This window comes from Homarus americanus, unplaced genomic scaffold, assembly GCF_018991925.1.
Source record: "Homarus americanus isolate GMGI-L3 unplaced genomic scaffold, GMGI_Hamer_2.0 scaffold5589, whole genome shotgun sequence".
Taxonomy (NCBI): domain Eukaryota; kingdom Metazoa; phylum Arthropoda; class Malacostraca; order Decapoda; family Nephropidae; genus Homarus; species Homarus americanus.
Window position 1 is genome coordinate 4673204 of NW_024736650.1, and position 21627 is coordinate 4694830.

At 44.0% G+C, this 21627-nt stretch overlaps 1 protein-coding gene across 4 annotated transcripts in view; it reads left to right on the forward strand.

Annotated features, from left to right (window-relative positions):
* The window catches only part of LOC121872313 (BTB/POZ domain-containing protein 1-like), a 120218-nt gene that overhangs the window by 47199 nt on the left and 51392 nt on the right, over window positions 1-21627 (forward strand). For 3 of the 4 annotated variants that reach the window (XM_042375021.1, XM_042375020.1, XM_042375019.1), the window contains exon 2: window positions 4776-4924. In XM_042375021.1, the coding sequence (XP_042230955.1) occupies window positions 4893-4924 (32 nt within the window). In that variant the 5' untranslated portion in view covers window positions 4776-4892. Of the gene's footprint in view, window positions 1-654; window positions 667-4775; window positions 4925-21627 lie in introns of those variants that run through there. The other variant, XM_042375022.1, reaches the window with a different exon arrangement.

Genomic DNA, 21627 nt, shown 5'->3' on the forward strand with positions numbered 1-21627 from the left:
CAGGCAAGTAATTATTATTATCATTATGCTTCATGAGAAGTGACTATTATGAAATAAAGGAACTTTCGAAATTTGGCTTAGTCTGAATGTGACTGTAAACTGCCTTTATGGTCGAGTGGTCAAGGTGACAAGCTGTGACTGGTCTACTCAGCCTGACATGTCATCAATAACCTGGGATGAAGAATTACTACTATAAGAGCGCGGTACAAAGCCAGTGTGAAGAAAGAAGACGGAAAATTTATTTATCTTATGAATAATTTCCAAGAATAACAGGAAAAACAAAGCCATATATGACAAACCTTTATTTTAATGGTAACATACAGCCTCCATAATACGAATCTCTGGAGACAAGTCGTTGAGCCTCCTAAAGTCACACCACGGGAGTCTCCTAAACCCTGAGTTGATCCAATCGTGTTCTGCGCATTGTAGGTAACAGCACTTTAGAACATAAACACAGGCACACCGACAATTCAACCAGAGAAAATCTTCATGAAATCTGCTCCCAAAGAATTACACCTCCGAATTACATAAGAATTCCGTATTGCATAAGAACCTGGGATAAGAACGTTACTGATTTACTGTATGTGAAGAGACCGGACACAATCTTATATCAAATGGGCAATAAGATGAGGAGCTACCAGAATGACTGGGTCCTGCCAGTTTAAGGTATAGTAACTTAAACACCTTCTAGCGGCGTCTCCTGTCCTTACTTGTTCTTACGAGGTTAATTAAATACACTCGCACCCTCAACCATCCGTGTCTTTTTGTGTGTGTGTGTGTGTGTGTGTGTGTGTGTGTGTGTGTGTGTGTGTGTGTGTGTGTGTGGCTGTGTGTGTGTGTAATAATAATAATAATAATAATAATAATTGACGGTTTATTGAAAAAGTTCTGCAGCCCGAAGGCTGAAAATATACATTGGACATAAATGACTTATTACATACATTGGTGGTTTAACAAAAGCCTTCATTAGAGAAAGGTAAAGGAACATACAGTGAACATACAGATTAATGTAGGTGTTGAACAGCAAAAACGTAGTGTAGTAACTCCCTCCCAGATGGTGTTAGGAGGGACCTCACGTGGTGTAGTAGTTCCCTCCCAGATGGTGTTAGGAGGGACCTCACGTGTTGTAGTAGTTCCCTCACAGATGGTGTTATGAGGGGCCTCACGTGGTGTAGTAATTCCCTCACAGATGGTGTTGTGAGGGGCCTCACGTGGTGTAGTAATTCCCTTACAGATGGTGTTATGAGGGGCCTCACGTGGTGTAGTAATTCCCTCACAGATGGTGTTATGGGGGACCTCACGTGGTGTAATTACCTCACAGATGGTGTTATGAGGGTCCTCACGTGGTGTAGTAATTCCCTCACAGATGGTGTTATGAGGGACCTCACGTGGTGTAGTAATTCCCTCACAGATGGTGTGATGAGGGACTTGACGTGGTGTAGTAATTCCCTCACATATGGTGTTATGAGGGACATGTGGTGTAGTAATTCCCTCACAGATGGTGTTATATGAGTGAGGTTTGGTCCCAGGCCTTCCTATCGTAGACGGATTAACACATCACATCGCTGGTTGTTGGGTCTCACGGGCCGTTATCACTGGGTACCTGGGACCTCACTGTGTGAAGAAGGTACTACTGTTACTGTTGAGTTGTTCTCACTGACTTAAGCACTGTTCACCTCTGTTTAACACTGGTTCCATTCCTTTCCTAAATGAAATAGTAACTTCTGGCGAGAACATGTTGATATTCCGGTGGGGAGGAGGGTTCAGGGGAGGGAGTTGGTATGGGCCAACATAACAGTTGACCTGGCTGTTCCGAGAGTAGTGTGTGTGTGTGTGTGTGTGTGTGTGTGTGTGTGTGTGTGTGTGTGTGTGTGTGTGTGTGTGTGTGTGTGTGTGTTACGGGCATTAGTCAGTCAGCTGCCACGATGTAAGGTGTACAAGATATGAGATAAAACTTGCTTCATTTTTATCTCAGCCAACAGGGAACGGTGACCACAGAAAGGGATAATTTGATTAGCTGTAGCACTGTATCTCTTAAAGATCCAGTTGGTAATACTGATCCCAGGGCTTTGTCGGCTATCCTTGGGCAAATTGCCTAGATATCTATTATTATTATTATTATTATTATTATTATTATTATTATTATTATTATTATTATTATTATTATTATTATTATTATTATTATTGTCGTCATCATGTTTGCATACCCAGTGACTCATACACCTACATACACCTTCATTCATACAGGAATACAAACTTACGTGCACACGGAATCGGAAACAGGCATAAACGTATGAACTTCCACACACATACACAAACATACACGGTGAACGGTAATAATGTTACAGGAAAACGAAGTCGCAATACAATACTGGCAGGAACAAAAATTAACAGGAAAACGTCACCATTAACTAGTTAGGTTAGGTTAGGTTAGGTTAGGTTAGGTTAGGTTAGGTTGGGGCTTGGTTAGGTTGGTTATGTTAGGTTAGGGTGATTTTGGTTAGGGTGGGTTGGGTTAGGTTAGGTCGAGTTAAATTAGTTTGGCTAGGTTATGTTTTGAATGTTTTCTAACTATACCAGACCTAACCTCACCCTCCTTTGTCTCTTGAAACTTAGAAACCATCTAACCAATCTTCTCCCTAAGCTTAGAAACCATCCCCCTCTATGGTTCCCTTGCTCGAGGCCATCCTTCACCTCTGTGACCTCCAATCAGAATCATAAAGTTTATTCAAAATTAAGAGTCAGAGAGTTTATTCAGTAACATCAACACAGCACCTGTACAAAATTAGGTCTGTACAGATTACAGATACGAACATTTTACCTTAAGAAACATAAGAAACATAAGAAAATAAGGAGTCTGCAATAGGCCGGTTGACCTGTGCATGGCAGCTCCTGTCGAGAGTTACTACCACTCTCTATCAGCCATGAATCTATCTAGCCTCCTTTTGAAACTTTCCAGAGTTCCCGCACTTACTACAAGGTTGCTAAGCTTGTTTCACTCGTCCACCACCCTATATGTGAACCAGTTTCTTCCTATCTCCCTCCTAAATCTTCCTATCTCCTATCTAGGTGGTGCCATAAGTAAGGTACAGACAGAACGTATGCAAATAGTACTTAACCCTTCATATACTCAGAGTAGGGTAGAGTACACGGGAAAATGGCACTCGAAATAAATAGTAAGAAAAAATGGCAAAAAATACCCGAAGGAAAAAATTATAGAACGAAAAAATGCAAATAATGACACAATAAAAAATGGCACAAGGTAAAATGGCACCGTAAAAAAATGGCACATGAAAAATATTGCCATTTTTCCTACATTCATAGAGTAGTACAATAAACATTATCCATAACAGTCACGAACACTAAATACGTACAGAGTTAACCTAACCCTATCAGATAACAAGCCCTCCGCCAGTAGCTCTCGTAGCAGTGTTAACTTGGTGTCACCTGTCCCATACAGTCACGGGTCACGGTTCTTGTGTGGTACAACAGGTTCTGATGTACAGTACTGTCACCCTCTACTTCTTCCCAGTACATGGGTAACAGGTATCGTGTCTCCTCCAGCACCAGTACACACCAGTACACATGACCTAGTACAGTACCAGTACACATGACCTAGTACAGTACCAGTACATATGACCTAGTACAGTACCAGTACACATGACCTAGTACAGTACCGGTACACATGACCTAGTACAGTACCAGTACACATGACCTAGTACAGTACCAGTACATATGACCTAGTACAGTACCAGTACACACGACCTAGTACAGTACCAGTACACATGACCTAGTACAGTACCAGTACACATGACCTAGTACAGTACCAGTACACATGACCTAGTACAGTACCAGTACATATGACCTAGTACAGTACCAGTACACATGACCTAGTACAGTACCAGTACATATGACCTAGTACAGTACCAGTACACACGACCTAGTACAGTACCAGTACACATGACCTAGTACAGTACCAGTACACATGACCTAGTACAGTACCAGTACACATGACCTGGTGATCACCCTTTTCTTCACATGCAAAAATAATATACTTTCATCCCAGTAGTACCAGAGAACAGAATAGGCGGTACTTTTACACACAGCCCACCAATATAGTACACAGCCCAGTAATGCGGTGCACAATGACTAATGCCAGTGCACAATGATAATGCCAGTACACAATGATAATGCCAGTACTGACCCAGTAATATGGTACACGGCCGGTATTATTATGATGCCTGACCCAATGTGCCAGTACACAGCCAGTAATACCAGTACACAGCCAGTAATACAAGTACACAGCCCAGTAATACAGTACACAGCCCAGTAATACCAGTACGGCCATTAATGCAGTACTGACCCATTACACAGTACAGCCAGTAATACCAGTACAGCAATAATACAAGTACACAGCCAGAAATACAGTACACAACCCAGTAATGCCAGTGCAGCCCATTAATGCAATGCCTGACAGTAATGCCAATGCCCACAGCCAATGTCACCAGTACACAGCCAGTAATACCATTACAACCCAGTAACCAGTACACAGCCCAGTAATACCAGTACACAGCCCAGTAATACCAGTACACAGCCCAGTAATACCAGTACACAGCCCAGTAATACAGTACACAGCCCAGTAATACCAGTACACAGCCCATTAATACCAGTACACAGCCCATTATACCAGTACACAGCCCAGTAATACCAGTACACACGACCGATTAGTACCAGTATCAATACACTACCAGTAATGTCTCTCTCTCCTGCAACAGGGCGTGGTGGTCAACCCCAGCAGCGTGCAGTTTCCCTCACTCCACGGGCACCCTGGCCTACGCTCACGACCCACCAGGCACAAGAACTATCCAGCACCCACTCCAACGCCCGCGTCCATGGCTACCGCTGCACCAGACAGATTAAAGCAGTAAGTATTAATGCTGCTTGTGACCTAATCTAACCTGACCTATTGTCGTCATGTACCAACCTCTTCTCTCCTCCGCCGTGTAGGGAGGATGACATAAGATGGTAACCCGCTATAACGCCAAGAAATATCGTTGGATTTTAACCGAACTACGTCTGTCGATGCGTACCAATTCAATAGCTCAAATGGGGTCAATAATCACCATTTTCTGTCGGTAATGTCCAGAGTTATGACTAGGCTTAGGATAATTATGCATTTAAAAATGCTAAATATGCATGCAAATATGCAGTAAATAAATAATAACTACTAAGTTAATAACTCCTTTTCTGTACATTTTCTCAGTAAATTTACTTTCCCAGACAGGATGTCGCCGAAGTAGGATTTTTTAAAGAAGGATTAAATACAAAAAACAATATACTGACAAAGTAATTTATTAAACAATACTGAAAAAAGTATTTTCCTTTTAAGAAAACAGAAGAACAAAAGAGTGTCAGGAGGGAACTAATGGAGCCCGTGCATCTATACCCTGCCTGGCTGAACACGAACCCATCACGTACAGTTCATGTCCACTGACCAGCCAATCACGGCCTAGCTAACCACAGCCTAATGTTGAGCTATATAAAAGTCACTTAAGTATGTTCCTTTTGGATATTATGACGCTAAAACAAAATCGTGTATTTTCGATTTTGTATTAGTGCAACAAAATGGACATTTATTATATTTCAAATATCAGTAATTTCTGCCCCAGCGTTGCTGTTATGCTCGCGAATTTTTTTACCCTTGTGGTTGAAGATTTTTTGTTAATATTTTGGAATTTTCAAAATATATGCCTTATAAAACAAAAAAATATGAATATGCACTTTAGCTCAAAAATGGCTTAAATATGCATTTGCATATGCACATATGCAAATGCATAATTATCCTAAGCCTAGTTATGACCGTTTAGTCGTATTCTGTAGCGAGGAGTGAGACTTAATCCCTTGGGACCCAGACGACTGTGGTGCACATAGAGTGGTTACTGTGGTGTGGTGAATGGTGGAATGGTGACTACGATTATGATGGTGACTGTAGAATGGTGGATATGGGGTTGCGAATTTGCGACTGTTGAATGTCGACTATTGAGTGTTGGCTGGTGTGGTCACTGTAGAGGGGTGACTTATGAATTTTTAATGTGGAGTGGTGATTGGTTAATGGTGACTGGTGCTGTAGCTATAGAGTAGTGATTGTGGTGTGATGACTGACCTGGTGATTGTAAAGAGTGGATGAGGAAAAAGACTGTTGAGTGGTAACTGTGGAGTGGTGAAGAAGGGAAGCCAGTGTGCTGTGTCCTGTGTGATTCGTATACAACAGTGTATGGTGAGTCAGGGGTGATGATTAAACTGGTGAGAAGCTTGAGTGGTGACTGGGTGAGGTATGGTAGTGACTGGGATAGGTATGGTGGTGACTTGTACAGGTATGGTGGTGACTGGGATAGGTGTGGTGGTGACTTGGCCAGGTATGGTGATTGGACTCGGTATGGTAGTGACTGGGATAGGTGTGGTGGTGACTTGGCCAGGTATGGTGATTGGACTCGGTATGGTAGTGACTGGGATAGGTATGGTGGTGACTGGGCTAGGTATGGTAGTGACTGGGCTAGGTATGGTAGTGACTGGGCTAGGTATGGTAGTGACTGGGCTAGGTATGGTGGTGACTGGGCTAGTTTTGATGGTAACTAGATTAAGTATGGTGGTGACCGGGCTAGGTATGGTGAGTAAGATGGTCAAGAAATATCGGGGTGGTGAATGAGTGATGAGTGGGGCCGTGCGAGGTCAGGCTGACGATCGCTTATACGATCCGTGTAGCAACATCTGGCCATAATAACGACTTACCTCCCACGCCCCCTCCTCCTATATTCCTCAAATTATTACGCCTCCTTCCACCTCACCAACGCCTCTCCCACCTCCCTCATCCCACGCTTCCTTCCACCCCACACTCATGTCCCTCTCCGACGTCACACTCTCCCACCACAAATTACCCTCCCTCCCACATAGCCCACCCCCTCCCTCCCTAATCCTCCCACATAACCCACCTCTTCCCTCCCTAATCCCCCCACATAACCCACCTCTTCCCTCCCTAATCCTCCCCATAGCCCACCCCTCCCTCATAATCTTCACAACCCCACCTCCTTCCTCCTAATCCTCCATAACCCACCCCTAATCCCTCCACATAACTCACCTCTTCCCTCCCTAATCCTTCCACATTACCCACCTTCTCCCTCCTTAATCCCCCCCCCTAAGTGCCACTCTCCCCGGCTCAGCTTCCCTCAGGGCCAGCAGACACACCACCTCGATCATCCGACACAGTTGTACAAATAAAAACCTCACGTACGTCGAGGAGCGAGTCACACACACACAAAAAACACATACATGAAAACCACACAGACACACATAAAACACACATATACATACATACATAAAAACCACATATGCACACATAAAACACGCACATACACATACATACATAAAATCCACACACACACACTCCAGAAGTTTAGAGGTGATGATTGGACTGAGAACACCAGCTGACGATGCGGTCTCTTCCTCAATAATTTATGGCGCCTCGATTAAGACCAACATCATCTCCCACAACACAAGTTGATGTAAAACAGATGCTCACCAATGCCAAAGGTCACCCACAGTCCCAAAATACAAGGTGATCGAAAAGTCCCTGTGCACCTGATCAACAACATTAACCTCGTTCAACAACACTATTTAAATATTTCAGATGCACAGGGATTTTTCGATCAGCCTGTATACGAGATATTCACTGTTAAATATATATTGTTCCTGTGATAAAACTGATAATGCTGAATGTGGGTTTTGTCCACTGTTGCCAATTACTGCACTGTCATCATCTCCTCCACACACGTGTTTGATTAAGACCAGAGATCTAGATACCTTACATGAGTGGTCAGTAGACTGGCAAATGAATTTTAATACTGATAAATGCAAGGTACTACAGATAGGGAAGACGAATACAAACGTTAAGTATAAACTAGGTAACACGGAAATAGAAAACTCAGTTTGTGAAAAAGATCTAGGTGTATTTGTTAGCAACGAAACCTAAAAGAAACAATGTATTAGCGTTCTGCAACAAAGGCAAACCAAGTTCTTGGGTTCATATCTGGGTCTGTGAGTAACAGAACTGCTGACGTTATCTTGAAGCTTTACTAACGTGGTGAGGCCACACACATGGATATGCGGTTCCAGTTCTAGTGTCCTTATAGAATGGACGCATAGATTCTTTGGAGAGAGTACAGAAGAATGACAAAAATGATCATAATATTAAGGAAACCTTCCATGAAGAAAAGACTGAGAAAAGCGAGCACATTCATTAGAGGGCGTAGAGTTAGGGGAGATATGATGGGGTGTACAAGTGGGTAAGTGGGATTAACAAGGAAATGGAAATGGAAGATGTTCTGGAAGCTCAGTAATAACAATACTTCAAAACAATAGCTTCAAATTAGATAGAATTCCGATTCAGAAAGGATATAGGCAAGCACTGGTTTGGTAATAGAGTTGTGGATACGTGGAATAGGCTACCGAGTGCTATAGTAGGATCGGGGACGCTAGGGAGCTTCAAGACGAAGTTGGATAGGCACATGGAAGTGCTGGGATGGGTGTGAAAGGGATCTGCCCTGTATGGGCCAGTCGGCCTCCTGCAGTATCCCACTTTCTTATGTTCTTATGTTAACTCGTAAATGACTCTACTGTACATAACCTCGAGATTTGTTGAAACATTTTGTGACTCTTCTCTCACAGAAACAGATAAATAAAGTGAACGGAAATAAATTCACAGGAAAAAAATTCACATTTTATATACATACCATTAGTAAGTTGGGTTAGGTTAGATTAGGTTAGGTTAGGTTGGATTAGGTTAAGTTAGGATGGGTTAGGTTAGGTTAGGTTAGGATGGGTTACGTTCGGTTAGGTTAGGTTAGGTTAGGTTAGGTTAGGTTAGGTTAGGTTAGGATGGGTTGGGTTAAGTCAATATATTAGACACCATTTTCGGTCCCGTTGTGTTATTTTTTCACTTGATCCAGATACCTTTCTCACTGTGCTAAAATCAATTAACTTCTCGTCCATGTGTTAAAACCAACCTCTTTCACGCTCAAATGACATATTTAACCAAAATGACTTGAACCTAAACGCGATATGACATTCTTTACAAACCAGACGATCTCGGGCCAATGAAATGACAGTAAATGACATTTATCATAACATATGTCTATTTAAGAATTTAACTACGTCATTTATAAATAGATTAGATACGACATTTCTAATACAAAATCTTTATATATTTGTTTTATGTGATTTCCATTTTTTATGCGAATTTCACGTCAATGGGATCTGGCTTTGATGTTGTAAGTCAACCAGTCTTTTTTTTTATTATTTGCTCCGCATGAGGGCTAGTTTATTGGTTAACCAGTCTTAACCCTTTGACCACGATGATTTAACCCCCCCCTCATCTCCCTCACACTACCCAACCCCTCCCTCACACTACCCAACCCCTTCACCTCACTACACTACCCAACCCCCCACCCCCTTCTACCTGCCCCTTCACCTACTACCCAACCCCCCTCCCACACTACCCAACCCCCTTCACCTCCCCCTCCACTACCCAACCCCTTCACCTCCCTCCACTACCCAGCCCCTTCACCTCCCTCACACTACCCAACCCCTTCACCTCCCTCACACTACGCAACCCCTTCACTACCAGCCACCCCTTGTCTCGCTCCCACCTCCTTCTCGCCTTCCTCCCACTAACCCTTCCCCATTTGATTTCTTCCCACCAATCCTTCCTTTGCCCCCCCCTCCCTCGCTTCACTCTCACCAAAGAAATTTTGATCCTCTGCCTTGGGTATGTACTGTATGTCTCACCTGTAATTTATTGTTCTGCTACACATAAATTTGGTTTGCTTTCATTTTATTCTTGGGCGTCAGGGTGTATATATAAGTCCTCTATCGTTCAATATAATGTACTACAGTTTCACACATTTCTTCCTGGTAAATGTTCGGACAATGTGTTGCTCTCGGCAGGGTTGTGTGAGGTGACAAAGTTACAAATATAGAAATAATGACTGAAATATTCCCAAGGACCCAGTGAATAGATGTAACATGAAGCAGCCCATTTTACTTTGTCTCTGCCTTATTATTTTTACATACTGCAAGTTATATAACAAAATATACATAAAAGATATATCTAAACCCAGAAATATATCCCAAGTTTATGATTAAATGAGCAAAATAAAAATCATTATTTATTTTCCAAAACCAAACATTATTTTCTAAGATATTATAACCGAGTTAGACAGTAAGTATGAGATATTTTGGTTTGCTTCCTAAAACTTAAAGTGATATCTGTCACATCACTCGCCCATTACCGCCTCAAGTTTCTCATGAGCACCCGGTTGGAACGTGTTATTTAGTGTAAAATATCACTATTACTACTCGTTATCTTTAGGTTCATTACGTCGCTTCGATATGAAAAACGTAGCATCAGAGTGTGAAGTAATGGAGTAAATGCATGCCAAGTCTCCAGCGGAAAACAAGAGTTGAGTGTTGACAGTCGGCAGGACAGAAGGAATCCACAGACAATGAGCGACTTAAGTTATGAGGACAGAGCAGGGAGAAGGACCTGAGTGTCTGGAACAGCTTACTTAAGCAGGTGGTCACGTCAAGCACTATATAGGTCAAGTAGTCATATTCAACCACAGAACTCTGAACACAAGCTTTATTCACTTATCAGAGGAAAGGCGATCACATCCTGAAGTAAGCGACTGACACATAAGAACATAAGAACATAAGAAAATAAGGAGTCTGCAATAGGCCGGTTGGCCTGTGCAATGTGCATGGCAGCTCCTGTCGAGAGTTACTACCACTCTCTATTATCCATGAATCTATCTAGCCTCCTTTTGAAACTTTCCAGAGTTCCCGCACTTACTACAAAGTTGCTAAGCTTGTTCCACTCGTCCACCACCCTATTTGTGAACCAGTTTCTTCCTATCTCCCTCCTAAACCTAAACTTATCCAACTTGAATCCGTTGCTCCGAGTCCTATCCTGCTCGGATATTATAAGAACTTTATCTATATCCCCTTTATTGATTCCTTTCACCCACTTTAATACTTCTATCATATCTCCCCGCACTCTTCGTCTTTCTAGGGAATGCAAGTTAAGTTTCTTTAACCTATCCTGATATGGAAGGTTTCTAAGTCCCCCACAACACGCTAAAAGTCAAGCCATAGCCCAATTTACCTCAAAATTCTCTATAATTAACAGTGTGACGAAAACAATCTAAATGTAACGTTCTCAAGAAACCAAACCCGAGCTTCACTTAGCGTTAGATACAGATAAAAGTGAGCAAAGAGCAGCGCCCTTACGTAACACCTTGACATGAGCGGCTGAGAGTTATGCACGCTCACCATCAGCCTGATAAGGTTATACTTGAGTATCATGGAACTCTGGTTGCTCACACCTCCACAGGGGCTGTACGTATATTCTTGTGTGCGGTAGGAGGGGAAGTGAGGATGATGATGATGCACAAACATTAGAAAAAAGCAGTTGTTTGTGGTTGCTGATACGTAATGACAACACAGAGGCACGTAGTCGTCCTCCTGACAAGTTGCACTTGCAACGTGAGTGAGTTTAAGATTCCTTTCATCGCTGAGGAGTGCGCGAAGAAATTAGTGGCCAGCTGCAGCATCTTCCCCAACTGCCAACACCATGTTTGGGACCAAACCCTACATACCAAGTTAATGTAACTAGTAGCATAGCTAAACCCTCACTCACACATATCCTGTTTACAATGTTATATGAGAAATGTCAAAGAAGGTGTAATTACCTTACTCGATACGGTTTCTGGCCAGAGCTGAGGTGACACGTGTGGTTGGTGAGGTGACACGTGTGGCTAGTGAGGTGACACGTGTTGTTGGTGAGGTGACACGTGTGGCTAGTGAGGTGACACGTGTGGCTAGCGAGGTGACACGTGTGGCTAGTGAGGTGACACGTGTGGCTAGTGAGGTGACACGTGTGGTTGGTGAGGTGACATATAATGACAACAACAAAAACAACAACACAACTGGAGAGGATGAACGCGTTCTCCTCGCGCGTGTGTGTGTGTGTGTGTGTGTGTGTGTGTGTGTGTGTGTGTGTGTGTGTGTGTGTGTGTGTGTGTTTGTGTGTTCATAGCCAAAAGAAAGTCGTGATTTATATACGGAAAAAATCGATAGCCAAAAGTGAGGTTTTCTTGTTGGAAGTGTGACTGATGATGATGACCAGTGACGTGGGTGATAAATGGACCGTAAGTCTCGGCCCTCAACTTACAGGTGATTAAATAATATGAGATCATCCAGTTTACTTCACCAGATGATTACACACCCTAGATCACCTGAAGATGAGACACCCCAACACTACAATGAGGAGTAAAGTTAGGTTGGCGTTAGGGTGTTTAATCTTCAGGTGATCCAAATTATGATGTTCCTTCACAACCTCTGCCCTGAGTAATGTGTTTGTATAAACTGACAACAAATAAATAAAGTACCTAGGGGTACTTGTAAGCCCGGACCTACAGCCTAGAAAACAGTGCGTTAATGTTCGAAATAAGGCAAACAGAATATTGGGTTTTATATCTAGAAGTGTAAGTAACAAGAGTGCAGAGGTCTTATTGCAACTACAGTATATCTTGCGCTAGTCAGGCCGCACCTCGATTATGCGGTTCAGTTCTGGTGCCCCTATTATAGAATGGATATAAATTCACTAGAGTCGGTGCAGCGAAGAATGACAAAAATGATTCCGGGACTTAGAAACCTTCCATATCAGGATGGGTTAAAGAAACTTAACTTGCATTCCCTAGAAACACGAAGAGCGCGGGGAGATATGATAGAAGTGTTTTAGTGGGTGAAAGGAACCAATAAAGGGGATATAGATAAAGTTCTTATAATATCCGAGCAGGATAGGACTCGGAGCAACGGATTCAAGTTGGATAAGTTTAGGTTTAGGAGGGAGATAGGAAGAAACTGGTTCACAAATAAGGTGGTGGACGAGTGGAACAAGCTTAGCATTCATGGATGATAGAGAGTGGTAGTAACTCTCGACAGGAGCTGCCATGCACAGGCCAACGGGCCTATTGCAGACTCCTTATTTTCTTATTTTCTTATGTTCTTATGTACTGTGTGTGTAATAATAATAATATAAAAATATTTTTATCATAATTATTATTATTATTATTATTATTATTATTATTATTATTAGTATTATTATCATTATTATTATTATTATTATTATTATTATTATTATTATTATTATTATTATTATTATTATTATTATCATTATTATTATTATTATTAATGGTTTATTGACAAAGTTCAGCAGCCCGAACACTGAAAATATACAATGGAAATAAAACGGTAACAAAACCGTTCATTAGAGACAGGAAAGGGAACATACAATAAACATAAAAATTAGTGTTTACAGTGGAGTCACGTAGGTCACGTGTGCTGAGGTGTTGAACAGCAAATACGTAACGTAGTAACTCCCTCACAAATGGTGTTATGGGGGACCGCACGTAGTGTAGTACCTTCCTCACAGATGGTGTTATGAGGGGTCTCACGTGGTGTAGTAACTTCCTCACAGATGGTATTATCAGGGGCCTCACGTGGTGAAGTAACTTCCTCACAGATGGTATTATGAGGGGCCTCACGTGGTGAAGTAACTTCCTCACAGATGGTGTTATTGGAGGCCTCACGTGGTGAAGTAACTTCCTCACAAATGGTGTTATGAGAGGCCTCACGTGGTGTAGTACTTTCCTCGCGATTGGTTTAAAAATAAAGCATGTGAAACACAAAAATTTGCAAATCAGCACAAGATGCGCGAATTTTTCAACTCCACTAAAACACTTTATGGGCCAATCACTCCTGGCGCAGCCCCCCTCCGCTCATCCGACGGTAACTTCATAATTAAAGACGATGAAGGCCTCTTTCAGCGCTGGAAAGAGCTCTACCATTCACTGCTCAACCTAAACACCGATGTGGATGTCTAGACTACCCAGTAGGTCCCTCAGCATCCAGAGCTGACCCACCTCAGCTATCCTCCATCCTTGGATGAGGTAGCTACCGCCATCAAACAGATGAAAAATAACAAAGCCTCAAGGCCTGATGGAATTCCAGCCAAGGTGTATAAAGCAGGAGGACCTCTGCTTACCAGCCGTCTCCACTCTCTCCTGGAGAATATATGGGAAAAGGAGAAAATTCCCCAAGCTCATAAAGACGCCTCCATTGTCAATATATATAAGAACAAGGGAGACCTGTCAGACTGTGGCAACTACCGCGGGATCTCGCTGCTGTCCGTAGCTGGCAAGATTATCGCCCGAGTCCTCCTAAACAGACTTCTTCCTAAGGCGGAAAACTTCCTCCCAGAATCACAGTATGGCTTTAGACCATCACGTGGCACCACTGACATGATTTTTGCTGCCCACCAGATACAGGAAAAGTGCAGAGAACAGCATCGTGACCTGTACATGGCTTTCACCGACCTAACCAAGGCCTTCGACTCAGTCAACAGGAAAGCCCTCTGGCGGACCCTCAGCCGTTTTGGCTGCCCACCAAAAATCATCGCCATTGTGTGGCAACTCCACGATGGGATGAACGGCAGTGTCCTGCACAACGGCACCCAGCCTGAGTTCTTCTCCATCCAGACAGGGGTTAAACAAGGGTGTGTACTGGCACCAACTCTCTTTTTCATTTTCTTGGCTGCCTTCTTTACTCGTGCCAGTGCCAATTTAGCCGGCGGGGTGGACATCGAGTACTGGGTGGTCTTTTCAACATAAGACGACTCCAGGCAATAACAAAGGTGTCGGCAGCTTCCATTACTGAACTTCAGTATGCAGACGACCTCACCCTTGTTGCTCACACTGAACACGACCTACAGGAGATCCTGAACACCTATGCAGATGCGTATACACTGTTCGGCCTTGAGGTGAATGTGCGTAAGACTCAAATTCTCTTTTAACCTGCCCCTGGTACAGATACACCTCCACCATCCATCCAGCTTAACGGTACTACCCTTTCTAATGTTACCCACTTTCGGTATCTCGGCTCCCACCTGTCCACCACCGCCGACATCGATGAAGAGATTCGGCATCGGATCAGATGTGTATCTCAAGCCTTTGGCAGACTCCGAAACCGTGTCTTCAGCTGTAGGGAGCTGAAATTATCTACAAAGCTGCACGTATATCGTGCAGTGGTCCTTCCCACCCTGTTATATAGCAGTGAGACATGGTTCACATACAGGAGGCACTTCAAGGCACTTGAAAACTTTCACCAACGTAGTCTACGCCCCATCCTCCGAGTTCGCTGGGAAGACAAGAGAACAAATGCCAGTATCCTTGCTGACGCCAACTGTAGGAACATCGAGGCTACCATTATCCATGAACAACTACGCTGGATTTCCATGTTACCCGCATGAACGACAGTAGGCTGCCAAAGCAGCTACTTTACAGTCACCTAACGAATAGTAAACGTAACGCCGGCGGGCAATTGAAAAGGAATATGGATACCACCACACGAGAAGGTGTCAATACCTTCGAGTTAGCCCGACTGCAAACCCAGGCAGACAAGCGCCAACGCCGGAAAGTGAGGTCGCCCTCAGCGGGTACAATGTACCCATCATAACTTAACCTAACCTAACCTAATCCAACCTAACGTAACCTAATCCAATCTAACCTAACCTTCCCGTCACGTACTGTCAATAAATTACTGATTTTAACACATTTGTTTCATTCCCTTACTTTGGTTAAGATAATGAATACAATGTGATTTTTTTCACATACGCGTAGTAGTAACTGAATAAAATATTGTTTGTTTTGTTGCTTTAATTAAAAAAATATATAACCTTTTTCCTGTGATTTTTTTCCTAGCCAAACTTGTGACGTTTTCCTGTGACTCTATTTCCGTTCACCGAGAGGAGCACCAGGGGCAGGGAGTGTAGCACCAGAGGTAGGGAGTGGAGCACCAGGGGTAGGGAGTGGAGCACCAGGGGCGGGGCCAGCACCAGGAGGTAGGGAGTGTAGCAGCACCAGGGTAGGAGGTGGTCTGTAGCACCATGGGCGGGGAGTGTAGCACCATGGGCAGGGGAGTGGAACACCAGGGGCAGGGGAGTGGAGAACCAGGGGCAGGGAGTGTAACAGAGGTGAGAGTGGAACACCAGGGGCAGGGAGTGGAGAACCAGGGGCAGGGAGTGCTTAGCACCAGGGCAGGGGTGTAGCACCATGGGCGGGAGATTAGCACCAGAGGTAGGGAGTGGAGCACCAGGGGTAGGGAGTGGAGCCTCAGGGGTGGGAGTGGAGCACCAGGGGGTAGGGGAGGTGGAGCACCAGGGGTAGGGAGTGTAGCCAGGGGTGAGGGAGTGGAGGAGAACCAGAGGGTAGGGGTGGAGCACCAGGGGGTGGGGGTGGAGCACCAGGGGAAGGGGGTGGAGCACCAGGGGTAGGAGGTGGAGCACCAGGGGTAGGGAGTGGAGCACCAGGGGAAGGGGTGGAGCACCAGGGGTAGGGGGTGGAGCACCAGGGGTGAGAGAGTGGAGCACCAGGGGTAGAGAGTGGAGCACCAGGGGTAGGGGTGGAGCACCAGGGGTGAGGTGGAGCACCAAGGGGTGGGGAGGTGGAGCACCAGGGGTGAGGGAGTGGAGCGGGCGAGCAGCTTGGGAGTAGGGAAGGGGGGGGACAACATGGATAGGGAAAAGAAGCAGGACGAGTGTAAGGAGGAAATGTAAGAAAGAGGCCTGAGATAAGGAGAGAGGAAAGGAAGCCAGAGAGAGGAAAGGGAAGCCAAAAGGAAGGAAGCCAAAAAAGGAAAAGGGAAGCCAAAAAAGAGGAAAGGAAGCCAGAGAGAGGAGTGACGTGTGTTCCGGTATGTGATAACACTACATAAAATAATTTAATTATAAAAACTTTTACCTTTGAGGGTAGGTTAATGCCACATGACGACAGAGAAAGACTGAAGCCACACACACACACACACACACACACACACACACACACACACACACACACACACACACACACACACACACACACACTTCTAACATATGTGTATTATATTACCTCACGAAAACTTACAAGCCGCGTTAACACAAAATACAGGATTATTATTACCAACACTGATAACAAAACAACACACAGGGAATGTCAGCAGGGGTCAGGTCACCGTTCTATACCTGGTGTGAAGCAATGTATCAATATTAATAACTACTAAAATTGTCTGGTTTCGCTCTTGCTAGGTATATACTGTATAACTCCGACTGTCACAGTTTGCCCTCCCTGACACGGGTAACCACCTCCTGGGGGTTCGTGGTCATTAGCAATACCAAGAAGCACAAACTTGGGACCCTTGTAATCATGTAATCATTTTATGAGATTCAGATAAAATAATCCAACGATGCGCCAGAAATATTGACCTCTTGTGTGCGGAATAAAATCGTCTGGGAGTCACCCAAATAAAATATTAAAAGCGGCGTCCCCGTCGTAAAGGGGTTAATCGGTGTAACACTGAATACTAACCACAAAGGAAAGTAACTTGGCACTGGTGGGGTGGGGGGAGGTAGTGTGTGGTTTTCTCAACGTCTTACTCTTATAGTATGTTAATGAGCAACTGGTGGGAGGAGGAGGAGGAGGACCACGTCTTATGCCCCCACAAGTCTCATCTGTCTTCTCTCAACCCTTCCCTCCATCTTCCACACCATCCCTACAATCCTTTACCCCCCCCCACACCAGCACCACTACACTGCCAAATCTCCTACTTTCCTCACTCATAGTTTCTTATTTTCTTTACACCTTATATATAGTTTCTCCTACTTTTCCGTGCCACCTACTCTACCCATGTATTCCATTGCTCTGACTCCTTCTCCTCTACACACAAAGGACCACCCCCCCCCACACGCTCACCTTCCCCCACATACTACCCCCCCACACACACACATTGTCTCCCCAGAGACACAATCCTCCCACAGAGACACAGTCCTCCCCACACACTATTCACAACCATGCACCGTCCTCCCCACATAATCACGCCGTCCTCCCCACACCCCACCCTCCCCACACCCCACCCTCCCCCACACCCCTCTCCCCACACCTCGACCTCCCCACACACTGCCCCTCCCCCACACTGCCTCCCCCACACCCCACCCTCCCCCACACCTCGCCCTCCCCACACACTGCCCTCCCCCACCCCACCCTCCCCCACACCTCGCCCTTCCCCACACCTCGCCCTCCCCCACACCCCCCCACCCCTCCCACACCTCGCCCTCCCCACACACTGCCCTCCCCCCCACACTCCCCAGAGGTGTAGCGGCGTACATCAACAGTTACTGCTCTAGTCAGTCTGTATTTCGTAAACATTCACAACAAGGGTCACTTGATAGTCTAATCGTTTACTGCTTCAATGTCTAAGCTTTAAGGTCTTGAGTCTCAAGTACCTTTCACTCAGTCTTAGTTTTTAAACACCGTTCACCCAGTCTTAGTTTTAAACACCGTTCACCCAGTCTTAGTTTTAAACACCGTTCACCCAGTCTTAGTTTTAAACACCGTTCACCCAGTCTTAGTTTTAAACACCGTTCACCCAGTCTTAGTTTTAAACACCGTTCACCCAGTCTTAGTTTTAAACACCGTTCAACCAGTCTTAGTTTTAAACACCGTTCACTCAATCTTAGTTTGGACAGAGGTGAGAGAAGTGTTGTGACTCTACCCAACGTTTCGGGGTGCCTCAGTTTCCTCCCATTGGTCATTACATATACAGTATATGAATCACCCAGTCGTCTTGTATGTTATCCTGGTGCCCGGGTCGCCAGCTCCGGTGTCAGTGGTCACTAGGTGCTTGATGGCATCAGTGGTCACTGGGTGGTTGGGGCTGGGTCGTCACTGGCAAGAGGGCGGGCTCAGCAAGCTACACACGACCACTAAACAAAGTGTTCCTTGTCCTCACCTCCCGAGCTACCAAGTGCACTGCACTCACTGCTCCTAAGTACAAAGTGGCTAGAAACATGAGCCAATATACACACACATTTTCATTCATTCGTTGTCATTGGGTCATTCATATTGTTACAGTATGTGTATTCTACTGTGGTTCTCCCCTTCTGCAATACTTTACACTTGGTTTACGCTTTTCACTTCACACATGCCACCATAACCCAACAAATGTAACTTTTTCCTCACTCTTACTGCTGCTTCCAAGACGTTGTTCATCGCCTGTGTGTAGGGTGACCCTCACCTCATCTTTCAATCATTACCCCTCCTACTACCCACCCATTAATTATACTCATCTATTATTTCCCATTCTTTCAGTACACACAAACACACACTACAGTATATATATATATATATATATATATATATATATATATATATATATATATATATATATATATATATATATATATATATATATATATATATATATATTCAATGTGTGTGTTTGTCATAAACATTCCAGTAGAGAGAAAGATGATAAGGGCTGTGGTGTAGCAGAGGATGTGGATAATGATTGTGTGGGAGGAGTAGTGACAGTGTGGCGTGGTGGCAATAGTGTGGCTGTTAGGAGAGCATCGACCGGTCCTCACCACAATAATAATGATGATAATGGTGCCCCATCATGCCACCCCCTACTACGGGACCCCACCAAAGCTCCTGCCAAGGTCCCGGGGTCACACAGGCTGCAGGGGTCAGCCGCCCACAGTGCCAGCTGCACATCGCCAGGATGTAAACTTGGCTACAGTTCACAGATAAAAACTGGGAGGATGTTTGTTGCATTACTTACACCCAGCCCCTGAGAGACACCCTATGTGCAGCTGCAGGAAGCGCACGACCACAGTGTGGGAATATGTTCATATCTGATAACTTATAATCACTGCGAACGATATTTCTTAAAAAACTACAGAGATGACCCAAAATTGGTCATGGCTCGGTTTAGAATTGAATTAATCACACGACCGGCAACACTGTGTGAGCGAGCAAGATGAGTTTGCGACAAAAATTCTCCTGGTAATTCAGGCACTCATAGAAGTCTTTCTGAGACCAGGTAAACGAAACCAAAATTATTGAGTGAACTGATGTTTGCTCTTAGTGAACAAGCCAAGTGTTGGGAGTTTCCTTATACTGCAGTCACGTCAACTAGCAGACACAATAACAAAATGTTGTCTTGTTTTACGCATCAATATATTTATAATTATCAATGGCGCACATCGCCAATATTATTACATACAGTACATACACACAACGCACACATAGCCAACATAATGCTCTGTAACTAATGACCTGACCTACAGTACACTCGGCGGTCAGTTGTTGGCCACCACACAACCTAGTCTTGGTTAACTACTGTACACGGTGATGATAATGACACTCTAGCACAGTGGTTCTCAACCTTGTTTGCCCCATGCACCCCTTGCACCATATGTCAGAATGTCATTCCCCCCCTTCCTTTCCAAGATTGTCTGCCTCAAAAAGTGCATTCCAAATAATATGCATATAATACTGAAAATCCTTTATTTTTTCCATATTAGTACATATACATTTACAATTTTACATGGATTATTTTTATAGTGGAGTTTTATAAATTAAATGCCAATTGAAAATGTTGATGGATTTATAAAACTTGAATAAAAGAAAATAGTTTTTTATATTTATAATGAATTACTTAACAGACCAAACTGAAGCATAATGCAATAAACAAAAAGTTCAATAGAATACCAGGATATTGTAAATTTGTAATTAATTTTATTCAGATGAAGATTACAGTCAATGAGAAACCTGTGATTGTTTTTTCTTCGCCAATTCTGGAATACGCGGAGGAGTGCTTGAAAGGGCACAACGCAGGTCATTTTCTACCTCTAATCTACTACGTTGCTTCGTTTTAATTTGCAACTGAGTTGAAAAGCCTGACTCACAAAGATATGTCGACACAAACGGAAGCAAGACACGGATAGCTCTTTCTGCCACTTTTGGGTAGGAATCGCACATCAAGGGCCAAAATTCTGTGATTGATTTCTCATCGAACATATCTCTTGCTCCCGAATCAGTTTCCCCCCCCCCCTGAAAACCTGAATTCCCCCCTGGTTGAGAACCCCTGCTCTATACTACCCCAACACACAGCCAATATTTCCAACACTACCAACACACAGCCAATACTTCCAACACTACCAACACACAGCCAATACTTCCAACACTACCAACACACAGCCAACACTTCCAACACTACCAACACACAGCCAATACTTCCAACACTACCAACACACAGCCAATACTTCCAACACTACCAACACACAGCCAATACTTCCAACACTACCAACACACAGCCAACACTTCCAACACTACCAACACACAGCCAACACTTCCAACACTACCAACACACACCTCCAACGTATCACTACCAGCATAAAGCATAAAAATAAATAAATGTAGACACCATAAAACATAATAATTTCATCCAAGAATCAGAACAAAATAAAAATATGTTAACATCAGCCTCAAATACACCAACACTCTACTGAATTTACTTATAGTGTTAAGTTGAATAATTTACAGGACAATGCGTTAATCAAATCCCCAAACGATTAACCACCCTAATCTAACCCAACCTGACCTAACTTAAACTAACCTAACTTACCTACACCTGACCTAA